Source organism: Lycorma delicatula, chromosome 10, assembly GCF_047948215.1.
Source record: "Lycorma delicatula isolate Av1 chromosome 10, ASM4794821v1, whole genome shotgun sequence".
Classification (NCBI taxonomy): Eukaryota; Metazoa; Arthropoda; class Insecta; order Hemiptera; family Fulgoridae; genus Lycorma; species Lycorma delicatula.
This window is the reverse complement of record NC_134464.1, coordinates 41,895,710-41,911,070: the sequence shown is the minus strand read 5'-3', so window position 1 is coordinate 41,911,070 and position 15,361 is coordinate 41,895,710. Positions and strand designations below refer to the sequence as shown.

General features: G+C 26.9%; 1 protein-coding gene across 6 annotated transcripts in view; it reads left to right on the top strand.

The window, feature by feature from the left end:
* Window positions 1-15,361, top strand: part of LOC142331723 (echinoderm microtubule-associated protein-like 2) — a 422,423-nt gene that overhangs the window by 354,328 nt on the left and 52,734 nt on the right. For 4 of the 6 annotated variants that reach the window (XM_075377764.1, XM_075377767.1, XM_075377765.1 and 1 more), the window contains one exon: window positions 4,277-4,354. The exons of the other annotated variants lie outside the window; for them this stretch is intronic. In XM_075377764.1, the coding sequence (XP_075233879.1) occupies window positions 4,277-4,354 (78 nt within the window). The remainder of the gene's footprint in view (window positions 1-4,276; window positions 4,355-15,361) is intronic. 6 annotated transcript variants of the gene reach the window in all.

Below are 15,361 nucleotides of genomic sequence, written 5' to 3'. Positions count from 1 at the left end.
TACTTGGTACTGCAATTTTAATTTATTAAGTCTTTAATTAATATACCTCAATCACTTTTATTATTAAGCCTTTATGTATTTAATAACTTGAAACTGCAATAAAATTCAAGTAGTTTTGTTACATCCTTCTGTAAGATAAAGTAGTTAATCTGGTTTTTGGTGTTATTCATATTAATTGACATAATAAAATATATATCTTCATCATTTACCTCCATATTATATACCATGAGGTTTGTTTATTTATTTATTCTTTTTTATCATTATAATACATTTTTCAGGAGTTATTTTTTTAAAAAATTCAAAAATTATTCTAAATATAGATTAAGTTCTACTCTTAAATGGTAAAGTTTATTATATTTATGTACTTCTAATTTTTTACTTACTGGAAACAGTTCTGAGAAAACAAAATACTAATAGTTGAATATTTTGTACTTATCTATGCTGTACATCAGGCTTCACCTGAGTATTCCCTCAAAAGAGAATCTATAAATTTGTAAAATTTTTCAAATGATATTTAGTTACAGTTTAGACTGAAGTCATAATAATTTTTTTCGGAGAGTTTTATGAAACTTTTATATGCTGTTGTTGTATAAATGTGTGTGAGGATAATGGAGAGAAAGACTAACATAAATTGCACAGACAAACATTCATTCTTACTTTGAGATAAAGGTACTCTTAACGTGCTACACATTAGGGTCCCGCTGTTTCATCCAGATCAGCATAATAAGGTGTATTTTTTACTTGACAAAGAAAATTAAGGTAGTATTTTTGACAAATTACCATGCAAAAGGAATCTAGTAAATGTATGTAGAGTGTTGTAACTCTAGATTGATTAGTCTTGTTGTAACTGAATGATTAGTTATTTGATACTTGTCATTTGACAGGCATCAAATGATTGATTACTTATTAAGAATGATATCGACATTAACATTTATAGTAACAAGAAGAAAAAACCAAAATGGCAGATTAATAACTATATATTTTTATGAAATGAAAAAAAGCTTTTTGTAATTTTTGTTAACAAATAAAGTGAAATCAACTTGCAAGTTTTTTTTAAAGATGGATGAGTCATGTAAGGTTTATCCGAAAACATACAGACATGCTTGTTTCTATTTATTTATGTTAAGATAGTTTTTTGTCTTCAGTTACTTGGTTGATTTGAAATCCTTTTTCAATTCTGTTAATCTTTTGTACCCTTTTAATATAATTAGACTATAAAATTTAAACCTAGTTTTCATTTTGTCAGACTTTCTGCAGACATCTTTATTTATAAATCAGTATAATATGATGAGGTATCCCACTGAAAAATTCCATTCATAAAATTAATTATTTATATGTCATTAAAGATAAACAACTGTAATCTTTTTTCATTCATCCAAGTAATTTTTCTGAAGGATCATTTTTTTTATTCATATCACTTATCAATATTATTATTATCCCACGGTATATTTTTTGAGCTTGTTTTAAATAAATTTATATTTTATCCATTAATAAACACCATTTATAAAATTATTTATTAGTAATTCTGTGGAGATTGGACCTATTCATTTAATATTGAATTTAACAAATTGATCTCTACAATTTGAATTGAATTAATAAATTAAAAGTTAAAATAAAGAAAAAAAAACAAAATTACCAGTTTTAATTACTTGTGGAAGATGTGACCAGTGCAAAAATAACACTCATATTTTATTACGATATACATTTTACTTCAGCATATGCTACATTCCCAGGATCATTGGACATCACTGATGTTATTGACAGTCATGACTGTATCCCCAATATCTCCACGACATGTTTTTGTATTGTTTGATTTTTTTAACCAAAAATTATAGTAAACAAACTACAAAATTAATATTTGTAGAATACTATGTATAAAGAGCACACTGCTATGTGGTGCCTTGGGGGGAAAAAAATTATAATAATTCTAAACATAATGTCCTGTTTTCCGTAACGGCAAGGAAATTTACCTTATAATTTCACTGGAAAACTTATCTGACCATAAGTACATCAGAAACATACTAATATACAAAATCGCTAAAAGTTCTAGTTAAAACAGGATCTTGTTTTACTTGGTCAAAACGTGCAAATGTGCTGTTTTAACTGCGGAGAGTTTTTCTTGCTCTTAATGTATAATTTAAAAAAAAAATTAAATTATATTGCTCTGGGACCCTTATGATTACTGATTGATTTGTATATGGTGAAATTTATGCAGTGACATTGATACAATATTGGTTTTTTTTGTAAACACAGTATTGTACAGTTTTATGCCTCTGTGAAATTATGTATATTAAATATATACGAGGTCTGTAAATAAAGTAATGAGACTGGTTCAGAAAAACTTTTTATTGCAATCTAATTACACATGGATTCTATCATCTTTGAAGTAGTTCCCTTGACAAACCACGCAACACTTTAAACAGTTTTCCCCCTCTTCATAGCAGTGTTGGAACTCAGAAACCAGAATATCCTTCAGATGGTTGGTTAAATTTTTTTTAATGTTTTCTCTTTTGTTTCAAAATGGTGTCCTTTGAGGTGTTTTTTTAAAGTCGGGACCAATTTTGCCACTTTTGAACCAATTTTTTTTTCTTCGGACCAATTCTGCACAAACTTTTTTCATGTCCAATTTGTTTCTCAAAATTTGATGTACTGTGGTATGGTTCAAATTCAGTTGTTCTACAATCATTCTGACAGTTAATTGCCCGCCAGTCGTATCGTATCAGGTCTCTGATTTGCTCAACATTGTTGTCACGTTTTGACTTAACGGTCTTCCAGAGCGTGGATTATTTGCAACTGATTCTTGGCCTTCCTGGCCATCTGTAAATACTTTAAACCACCAAAAAGCTTGGGTTCCTGAAAGAGCGTCATCTCCAAACACCCTTTTCAATTTTGAAAAAGTTTCAGTAGCATTCTCACCGAGTTTAATACATGTTGCTCATAATTAATATATTTTTAACATACAACAAAAACTCGTTTCACAAAAAGTTTGTTTACATCTCACATGGCAACAGTAAACTAAAAATGTTAATACCTAATATAAATCAGCTGTTTATATAGCCATATGTTTACTAATAACTTTGCTGCCACTTTGGCTGCCAAAAAAAAAAAACTAGTCTCATTACTTTATTTACAGACCTTGTTGTAGTACTTGTATAACACTGTAAATGTTATATCTTTACCTTATGTAAATTAATCATGAAAATTTATAAACATATACGGTCATTACAAAAATTTTAAAATGAAAATAAATGAATTAAAAACAAAAACGTAAAATAATAACTCAAGGTAGTGATTGTGCTGTTGAACTTTGTTTGATGCATAATTGTAAGAATTCAAAACTAAAAGCATTGATAACAGTGTCACTGATATAAGATGGTGTTTATTAATGGAAAGTACATAAATTCTATAATTCTTTATAAAAAGAACATTGATTTCTTTTTAAATTGATTGGAAAACTATGATTGTGGTTCATAAATTTTATTCATTTATTAAAGTTTTCATATAAGTAGTTGTTTGAGATGTTTTGAAAACTGTAATTTTTTTAATTATTAAACAAATTATAGTCTTTCTCAAGATTGTTTTCTCCAATCAGTTTTCCAGCTACTGCTGGGTCTGTGTGTGTGCGCGCATGTGTGAGTGTTTATGTGTGTATGTTTGTATAGGAAAATGAAATTACTACTACCGGTTTGTCAGGCCTGATGTAGCTGCAGGTGTAGTGCAATATAAGGGTAAATGTACAGGTAAATATGTAATCTGGAACAGACTCATGTCCACCATTTCTGAGATGTGTGGTTAATTGAAACCTGGCTACCAAAGAACACCTGTACCCACAGTCTAGCATTCAAATCTATATAAAAGCAACTTTAATAATTTAATAATCTTAATCTAATAATATTTCTCAAGATTATTAGTGATAAAAATTTTAATTTATTTTTAAATATAATTTTCAGAAAAGATCATAAGATTCATTTTCATTACATATAAATCATATTTTATTTGGTTTTAATTAGGATGTTTTTGTATGGTTAGCTTTTACGTCAGTTATAAATTTAAAATTGTTAAGTAATTTTTAAAAAATATTGACACCAATTAGGTAACATTTTACATAATAATATATGTTTTAGCGCTGATCACTTTTTATTTTACATTCATGTTTTTTTCATTTTTTTTAATTAGTATTATTTATTTTGCATTTTTATGTTATTGCATGAGTGTATATGATTTTTTTTTGTGATTGCATGCTAACTGTATTTTGGCATTATTTTGAATTTTTTAGGCTTGCCACAAAATCATTGTTTAATTTATACATGCGTCCAAACCCATCGCAGAATCATACTCCAATTTTAAAGCATGGGTTAGTACATTTATTTATTTTTATTGCATGGTTTTATTTTTTAGTTTTCTGAAATGTGTTTAAATTAATTATTTTTCTTTCTTTCTCATAAGAAGGTTAAACTTTATGTTTTTTTTATTATTATTATCTATGATTTGTTTATGTTTTATGATTGGTTATTTAGTTATTTAGAAGTTGTTATATTTGCATCCAGTTTTTCAGTCAGCGTGATTCATATGAAGTAACTGAGTTACCAGAAGTTATAGTTGATTTTTCTGAGATTTTTTTGTTTACTGTATATTCAGTTCCAACAGGAAACAGACTTGGAACGTCTAAATGTTCCCTGCATTTTGGTATTCTTAGCATGTTTATATTACATTGTATTTTTGATCCAATCGACAAAAACAATGGAAAACTTTTTTTTAACCTTTCCTTGTGTATCTAACACAGGATGCTTGTTATTGTGTACTTGTTTGCATTTTTTTATGACTTATCTAGTTACCTACAATGTGTCTATAACAGCACTAACATACTTACTAATTTCTAGATGAATTGTTCTAATGTTCAATTCCTAGAAGGTCATTTTTCATTTTTTTCTGTCATTTCATCAGTATCATTGTAAATAAATATTTTATTTAGATTAGAACATTATATAAATAATGTCAGGAATGGTAGGTGTGCTACCACCCTTGATATAAGGTTATATATTTTTTTTGTCAAGGTAACAAGGAAGAACTCCTCTAACTCTTCTGGGAATTCCTTTAGGACTTTCCTCAAAAGATCAAGAGAAACTACAGAAAAATGTTGATCATAATAACATTATGTTCTAAAAAATTAATGTATAAAAAATTGAAATAGTTGTAGTTGGACAGCCCTTGATTGGCTTGGTGCCCTTTTGATTTCAGAACAGTAGATTTTATTTTTTGGGGTTAGGTTGTCAACCTTAAATATCCTTAATTCCAACCTGAAGGGCCACAGACCTTTCTTTTGAGGTTATGATATTCTAGCCAAATCTTCTCCTTTTTAAAGCTCTCATTTTTTCAGCCTGTTTCAATTAGCTACCTAACAACAATCCAAATGCCTCTATTTATTGCCCAGCAGTTGAGTTAAGTTTGTATGGAAATATGATTTGCTGACAGCTGATCAAGTGCATCTTCAGTAACCTCTAACTCATGGCTGTAACATTAGGCATTAACTGGCATTTAGTGGTGAAATATATTTGACAACGGTTACATGTTAGTGCCTTTTAAAAGCTTTTAATCAGAGCTAAAACCCTTTGCTTGATTCTCAGGGCTCTAGAGTCCAAACTAATGCATAAAAACAATTTTATGGAATTATGTGTAGGTAAGAAATTAATTAATTAATTAATAAAATTGGTATATAATGGAATAATAATTTTGAAGCCATAATTTGATGAATATTTGAGTAGATATTTAAATATAGATAAGGAGTAATCAGAAAATTCAGGTTTATCTAATCGTTCTTTTATAAAAACTCATTAACAGAGTAATATTGTTTTTATAAAAGGAAGTAGTTTAATTTTTAATTTGAAATAAATTGAATGGAGGATCATTAGTTAATTTATTAAAAAAATAAAAAACCGAAAGTTATTTTAGCTTTTTTCTTGTAGGCTAAAGTATTATATTCTGTAATGTGAAAATAATCTTGTTTTCTCGTTTAATAAAAATATATATTCCTACTTTTTTTCCTTTACAAATAAATAATCTTTTTAAGCATTTGCATAAATATTAGATTTTTAAATTTATTAAAATATTGATTACATGAATAACCAATTTTTTAAATGATTATTCAAATAAAATCTTATTCTGATTTTTTGGTGTTGTCTAAGTAGTATATTTTAGATCACAATATATAGGCATAATAAATATTAAATAATGATAACAAACTTAGTGCTTGATAGGTCACATAAAAGCAAAACAATACAATTTTATCTTATTGAAAATGAATTTGATTTGGTTATCATATCATATTGACATTTTTTCTTTATAAAGCAGTATATTGATAAGATATATTATTTTATAAGAGTTAAGCCTTGGTTAATATTTCCTTCAATTACAAGAATATTTTTAAAATTATTAATTAATTACATAGAAATTATTATTCCAAAATATCTTTTAGTCATTTTAGAAGTTGATGAGATTACTTTTGAAAAACATTTTGGTATATAAAAAGTGATATCATACTGATCAAAAATTTATTCTTCACATTATAAGTTATTTACGTACAGCTAAGTAATCGGAAAACTTTTTTCTTTTTATCTGTTACTTCTCCTTAGAGTGAAGTGCGCTTTAATTATGAATTCAGCTCCAAGGAGATATATTCATCTATGTAATTCTTCCACATCTTTGTTTGAATGATTGACTCCAATATCCTCGACACCGTATGTCATGCCCATTCAATCTGCAGCATAGTCACTATGATGTTATTGGAAGTTAGCATGTGAAATTCTCTCAGGCATGCTTCCCTGTGCTGCAGAAACTTGTCACATTCAAACACAGTTTATTCTAATAATACTACTTCAGTGTATAATAATCTCAGCTGAGTCTCAATGTCCATGCTGACAGGTGTGGTTTAAATCTAGCAGGAAATTGATCAAATTGTATTCCAGTTCCTTGTGCTTGCAGTTTAGCCATCTTTGGAGATCCAAGGATCAGTCTGTGGGTCCATCTGTCCTAAGTCATTTGATTCCATAACATTATGTTACTAGTAAATCCATATCCTTGATGGATTAATCCTTCCCCCATTCATCCTCTCCAGGTGATTATACCAATTTATTTCTGTAGTCTTAAATTTTATTTTCTGGACTGAAAATATCCAAACCTTTATGAATTTTCTCATTTTTATTTTGATCAAGTAATGTTCATCCACTCAAAACTTGCAGTAATCTTATTTCCGTGGCTGTAATGATGTTTTGTTACCTCGTATGTAGTATCCAAGCATCACTAGTTCATGTTAAAACAGGAATCATCATCATTAACCTTTTTTTACCTTTAATTAATCTTTAATTTTTTTTGTTTTATTCTTTAAAATTCTGTGAATTGTCCATTCTACCAATATGTCTACTTCAGTTTTCCATTATCTATTTAAAAGATGAATTATAGCTTAAATATTTAAAATTGAATGCTTTTTTCCAGGTTCATTTTGGTTAATTATATTTTACATTATAGTTAACATCTAAAAACCATAATTTTATTATTTTTTCTGATTTAATAAATTTTTTTTATTTTTAAAAAAATTAAGTCAGGAATATGATTTATCTCATTTTTATCAGTATTTTTTAAAAGCTTTTTAAGTCTTTCAAGAATTTTTCCATTTCTATTTTAATAATTAGTGGTATAAAAAATTATTATCTATGTAAATCTTTTTTCATTGATGATGATTATCTGGGTAGTAAATGGATTATCCAGGGCATAACATGCATTATAACTACATTGCAATCATATTGTATAAGTTATGTATTTAATGCATTATTGTAAGAACACTGTACAGTACCGTAAAAATAAATATGTTTTCTTAATATTTATTTATTTTTATTTTTCGAGATGAGGATTTGGTATTAATCTGTACTTAAATGGAACTTTGTTAAGTTCCATACCATCAAAAGAGTGCAATTTTTCACTGTTTATTATTAAGGTAACATTAATGTGTTATTTATCTCATTTTGATAATATATTTATTGTGAAAAATAAATTAATTTACTAGGTCACAAGTTTAATCATTTTTGCTGGAATTTTTATAAGATTTGTGTTAGTTCAAAAGGATAAATAGATCTTTTTTAATTTTCTAAAATTAGTATACATTTGACCTTGAAATGTTTGGAGTGAGAGAAGCTTGCAGTCTACTGTATAATGACCAAAGTGGGGATAAATGTTAGTTGTACGTAGCTTGTTATATAGTTTACCAATCCAGTAGAATGTGGTGGGAGTAACAGACGACTCATGACTGTTGTCTGTGGCAATATTTTCTCCTTTTTTTAATGCATTGTATACTTATATATATTCTCCAGTCTGTGGGTCGTGATGATCTAATAACTTTATGAGTGTTTTTTTTTTTTTTTTAATTTGTTGTTGATGTTCCGGTCTGGCAGAGAACATCAGGTTATGCACTGAATATACTGTAGTTCTGTTTTATTTTGCTTTATTGTTTAAAAATATTTTAATCTTTTAAAAGAACTTACTTCGGTTGTTGAGACTTCATTTATTTCATGTTTTTCAGTTTGTAACTTAATAAATAGATTTATTTCTACTTAAGAATATTCTTAAAACAGGAAAGAATCATTATCTTTCATCAGATATGGATGAGTATGTTATAATAATTTTTATCTTTTGATAGTTAAACTAGATTTATAATTATTACGTATAAAAAATTATAGCTTATCATTTTTTTTTTTAATTTTCATCATTTTAATTATTGTTTATAGTTGTTTTATCATATTTTTTTTATCACTTTAATAATAATTACAGGAAAGGGTCTGTGGTGAACACTTTGATTGATACTGTTTATTCATTTAATTTATTTGAGGAAAGACCATAATACTGTATAGTAGTATACTTTATTATACATACTTTCCTTCTTGTGTTCAGACAGTTAGGAATAAATAAATCGTTGACAAAAGTTGATTTTATTAGCATGTTTAAAAAATCTGAAAGGTAAAATATATGTATAATAATTTCTTTCTAATTTTATTTTTTAGATTTATTTTTGTTATTTTGTTTATAATAAATAAATTTATTACATTTTTTAATGATATAAAAAGAACGTATGTTTATCAAACTGCATAAAATGTTTAATGTATAAATCACTATTTTTTTTAATCCAATTTTTTTAATGAAAATAGTATTTTGTACTCTATTAAACATCAACTCAATTTGTATTTCAACTCTTATTTTTTGTGTCAAGTAAAATTGTACAGTAAAATACTGTTAATCTTGACTTCTGTAACCCTTTCTTTTTCTTGTTTAGCCTCTAAAATTACTGTTCAGGTATTACTTTAGAGGATGAATGAGGATGATATGTATGAGTGTAAATGAAGTGTAGTCTTCTACAATCTCAGTTTGACCATTCCTGAGATGTGTGGTTAATTGAACCCACCACCAAAGAACACCGGTATCTAGTATTTTTTTAGCTGGTTTAGCTGAATGGATTAAGGCGAAAGACTTCTGTAACCCAGATTTATAATTAATTCAGACTGATGTGGGCTCGTTTGTATATAATTCTAATAAAGAAGAAAATATAATGACAAGAAATTTATTTTTAAAAAAGTGGATATTAAAAGTATTATTTAACTTGATTAGTACTAAACTGCATAAATTAAGGTATTAACCAAATAAACCCTTGCAAATCATATTAGTGGATCTCTGTTATATGATATATATAAAGTTGAAGTTTTAAATATTTTGCTAAATATCCCTCCTTTCATGGTATTTTAATGGTTCATTAACAAATATAAAAATAAATTTAACTGATTATCCTAATTTGTATCTGTGTCTTCTATGTATTTGCTTGCACATCACACAAGAATGTTTGGAATAATTTTAATTAAATTTTCAAGATTTTAACCTGTGTTAAAATCTATGCTATTGTATTTTGAAATATGTATAGTTAGGTCCTAACTCTTGTTAATGAGAATTTGTGATTCTTTGTGTGTAATTACTTAACATGTTATAAAAAATATATCCTTACATTTCTTAAACTTTGGTTTTGTATAAAAGATGTAGCAAATTTTGGATATAATTCTTTTGGTGTATTCAGAACTTCAACTTTATTTATAGCATAGAATAGAAATCCAGAAATCTGGTCTTCATGAGACCACTTTCCTTCCCATCAATAGAATTCCAGATCAAACAAAAAAATTATTTGTTATATCCCACTTTATAGTTAACAACATTGAAATTTTTTATGCTTGCATACATCTGGACAATAATTTGAAAGTGGTAAAATTTGCCATAAAGTTGTTTAGAAAACATCTTATGGAATCACCAGGAAAAAATTACCAGGAAAAATTCCAAACACCAGGACAAATTGGTAAAAATTTCATATTAATTTTTTTTTTAGTGGAATATTTGTCTAGAAAATAGAGATGCTTATGCAAGATGCACATTAAGCTGATATAAGATGTAATATTAGAAAAATAATAATTAAATTAAAACTTAGTAAAGAATTTACCACTAAAGCAAAGTGGTTACCTTTCAGCCTTTCATCTGTTAATTTCTGGGTTTGAATCCTGATCATTGATCATACTTGAAATATAATAAGCAATCATTTTTTAAAATAAAAATTGTTTGAAAAAACCTGCTTGGAAACTTCTCTGTTACTATCAGTTAGTTCCAAGCTGCTGAGTGCATCTGATGTTATTTTCTGTAACATTTCATAACCATGTATATTTACATGCACAAGAAGTTGAAATGTATGGAAAAGGTGTAATATAAATGAGATAAAAGTGCAGAAATGGTGTCATATTCTTGGGTATTTTTCATTATCTGCCTATCAGTATATTTATTAACCTATAAGTAATTAAATGTAAATATAAATATTTTACCTTTATTCACTGAGGCCAAGTAGGCCACAATATCTCCAAAATCTTTTCAAACAAGTCCTCTCCTTTGTGCTGTCAATGCCACATAAACTGGCACAAATAAGAGTCAGTCTTGGACCAGAGCATACCACACTGGGGTTTGTTATGTTTCTCTGAGTACTGCCAAGTACTCTCTACTGTCTGTATATGTACTCCGATGTCGGAATCTGCAAAGTTTTTATGTACAGCAGTTTGATGATATAAATGCGTTTTTGAAAGGAGTTATTATATGCTTTCCATTCATTAGATATAATTGTTGTTCTCAGAAGGATATGTTCTTTAATATGGATAACAATTGCATTTTTGTTTGGTTCTCAATAGCAGCTAAAGTTCAGTTCCTTATTCCATGAGATATACCTCCAAATACCCACTTTTGTGGGAATATATAGCCAGTAAAGGCAGTTACTTTTATATGAATTTGAATACTAGATCGTGGATAATGGTGTTCTTTGGTGGTTGGGTTTCAATTAACCACACATCTCAGGAATGGTGAACTGAGACTGTACAAGACTACACTTCATTTACACTCATACATATCATCCTCATTCATCCTCTGAAGTATTATCTGAACGGTAATTACCAGAGGCTAAACAGTAAAAAGAAAGAAGGCCACACCTCAGCGATTGTTTTATAACTGTGCCATTGTATTTCATGAGATAATTAATTTGATTATCTTTATATTCACTAAACGAATGTAGAACATCTTATAATACATAATTTGAAGTAATAATTATACTGCCGTAATATTTAATCTTTTTTTTAAAATAAATAATCATTATTTTAAATTGTTTCTTCTATATCAATAAATTATATAGGCCACAATAGATATGTTTGCTGATTTTTAATTGTAATAATATTATTTTCATATTGTAAGTGTAATGCTATTTATTGATAATTATTACTATATAATATACTATATATTACTGAAGTAATAGCTTACTGGTTCCGGAGGCTAAACAGAAAAAAAGAAATATATGGCCAATGTTGTTCTTAATCTGCGAAAATAGGCTTTCTTCAATTTCCATTGTTTTTGTGTGACCACCTGATTGTATTTGATTTATCAGTAGTTTGTTGGCATACCCTTCATGCATGTATTCATACCAGTCAACTGTGGTATAGTGGTTGATTTTGAATTTCTGCTCACAATTGTGTTCTTAGTTTCACTGACTATCAATAGATGAAAAGTAAAATTAATTTCATTGACTATCATCAGTAGATGAAAAGGAAAATTTTTTGCGCAATCTAGAGACCATAAAGTATATATATCTTTTCATAATTGTTTATATTCTTGACACTCATGTTTAGAATATATCATCTCTCTAGACTGTGCAACAGTAAAATCATGTCCTGAAAAAACTATACTTCCTCAGCTTATGTAAAATATCATGCTCTTGAAAAAACTTTATGGCATCCTCTTTATTTTTAATAGTTTCAACTAAGTAAATAAAATTCAAAACTCAGGACAGATTTACATGCAAGCTACCAGGCAACAAACTAAAGGTGTCTTATTTCAACCTGGTATTTCATTATTGTTAAATCTGGCTTGCATAGACATGAAAAAGTGTCTGTGATATTTATCTTCTAGATGAAACTAATTAATTATAAGACTATTTTAGTATAATTTCATTAATAATGTACTAATAAACAGATAACAAAAAAGATCCATATTCTATAAACAAACCTAATCATTTGAGATAAACAGCTTCAGTCATGAAAGTTGTGATAACTATTTTTAGATTCTGAAAAGGTGTTCTACTGATTTAGGGGAAACCATCTATGCAGAAAGTTTGTGTGAAACCGTAAAATAATTATTGCATGCTCTACAGAACTACCAGGTTGCCTACTAACTAAAGCAGTTTACCTGTTAATAGAGCAACGATACCACTAGATAAAGTGCTGTACAGTAATACACTTTGTCATGCTGCTCAATGTATGGTAACAATTGTTTTGATGGGAGATATTAAACTATCTTTCATACAGATTGATTCTGACACCATGTAACATCACATCCTTTTTAAAATTAAAGGAGTTTTTGAGTAGAAAATACGTACAGTTTAATGATGATGCCTGTTAAACTATCAGTTGATAAATTATTAGTTGATGATGCTCTCAGATTGAGATTGAGAAAGACAAGTTTGTATCAAAAATGTTAAGATTTCAACATGGATTATGTTGAAAAATATTTTCAATAACTAAATTTTTATTAGTAATAAAATGAATTGTGTTAAAAAAATTATGCTCGTAATTGTTTTTTAATTAAAAATAAATATTAATTTCACCAGAAAATAAATAATATTTTTTGTTTAAAAACAAAATCAGTATTTGAGGCAGTAGTGAAAATCTGAGCGGGTGAAAAAGTGAATCATGTAATTACATGGATACAATGGTCTGTACATTTGCAAAAGAACGAAGGACCTATTTTGGTCATTTGACAAAAGAACAAAGAACAAAGGTTCTGATACATTTATTGTGTAGGCTGAAATGTTTTATAATAAAATCTCATATTTTTATTGAAATAATTCTTGAAGGATTTAGATAATCATTGAACTCAGGTGAGATATTGATAAGATAAGATAATCTTGATCAGTGATAATCAGATTTAATCAGTGAGAAGATAGTCTTGTTAGAATATTTTTAATGTTCAAATCCTTTTAAAATTATTGTGTTAATGACCAGATGGATGGATTGCTTCGATATTGTGCTCCCTTTTTCTTTTTGTGTATAAAATAGGTTTATGTGGCTTAAAATGTGAATGGTGATTTTTCACATATGTAAAGCACACAAATTACAGTTATTTATTTAATTATTGATAAATACAGGTAAATTATCTTTACTTTCTGTGTTACTGACTTACTTAATTACTGTATACTAATCACGTATTTATGTAAATAAATAAATAAATGTAAGAATTATATTTGTTTTAATTGATCAAGTTTAGAGTAATTTAAAAAAATACAGATTCAGTAATTAATGTTAATTAATTCTACATCACAGCTGCTTACTAATATTTAATAGTATTAAAATATCAACCAGTTGTACATGAATATTATTATTTATTTCATTATACCTTCTGATTCAATTATGATAATTTTATGTTTAGTCTTTGATAGGTAATAATAATTTTTGACCTTCAAATAACAATCCGTAGATTTATTCTAAATTTATGATGCATTTCCATTATTCGTGCATCACATATTTATTCAAATTATATAATAATGTATTTTACAGTTTAATTACTGCAATTTACAACTCATGTGTAAATTTAAGTACGTACACAGTTTTTCATCATGTTTGTAAATTAACTTGATTAATGATAAATTTACAAAGATTATTAAATAAATAATTTATAAAACTATCAATTTTTTAACAATAAACAATCATATATATTAAAAATAATATTTTAAGAATTCATGTCATAATAATCTCTTTAGACATTTCTCATCCTGGCATCAATCAGTGTTATAGGTTAATTTAAATTTAAAGAATATGTATTTAGAATTTGTTTGAAAATTCTTACATTATAATTTTATGTGGTTATTCATTTTCATTTTGAACAGTAACAAAGTTGCTGCAGAAATGGCTAAAAGCTTTGTGAGTTTTGAAAATATTATATTTAATAAATTTAATTCAATTTGTCATTAAAAATTTGAGAGTTTTACTTAATTTAAAGTAATGAATGTCATATTCAAAATCAAAGCATTGTTTTTAATAATAAATTTCATATTTTTTAATAGATTGTTTTTATTTTTTATAGATATATTTCAGAATTAAAAAATATATAACTTTTTTATAAGTACAGATGACTCATTAAATTATTCGATTTCTGTTATCTAATTTAGTTAGTTATTTAACTGATTAATGACTGTGAAAGCACCATCAGATTGTTCCATTGCTTTGTGTTGTTCATTAGATTATACTGACCTTGTTAAAGTAATTAGTGATAGTTACTCACTGTTACTATTATTATTATTATTATTTTTATTATTTCAACTAATTGTCGTTATTAAGTAGTTTTCTTTCATGAATTCTATAATAAACAGGTTTGATGTTATATTATTGAATTCATTTTATTTTTTATTAAAAAAAAATTGCAACTTACAAAAAATTTTTTAAAATTAGAATTATTCTTTCCGATCCAATAATTAGAGTCTTTCTCAGTTCAGTAACTTGTTAGTTCTAGTTAGATATAGTTATCCCTTTTAATATTTTTAAAGTTTTTCTTGCTGTTCAACTAACAAAAAAATTTAACTACAAAAGTTTTTTGGTGAGCCATTTTTAAATATTGTGCATCATTAAAATTATTATCCATTTATATTAATGTCAGTTTTTGTGTATCAGTGCTTATTACATGCTGATTTTGTCTTTACTCCTCTTTATTCCTGATTGCATCACTTTGTTAACTATTATTATTAAAAATTTATGCTGATGTTTGT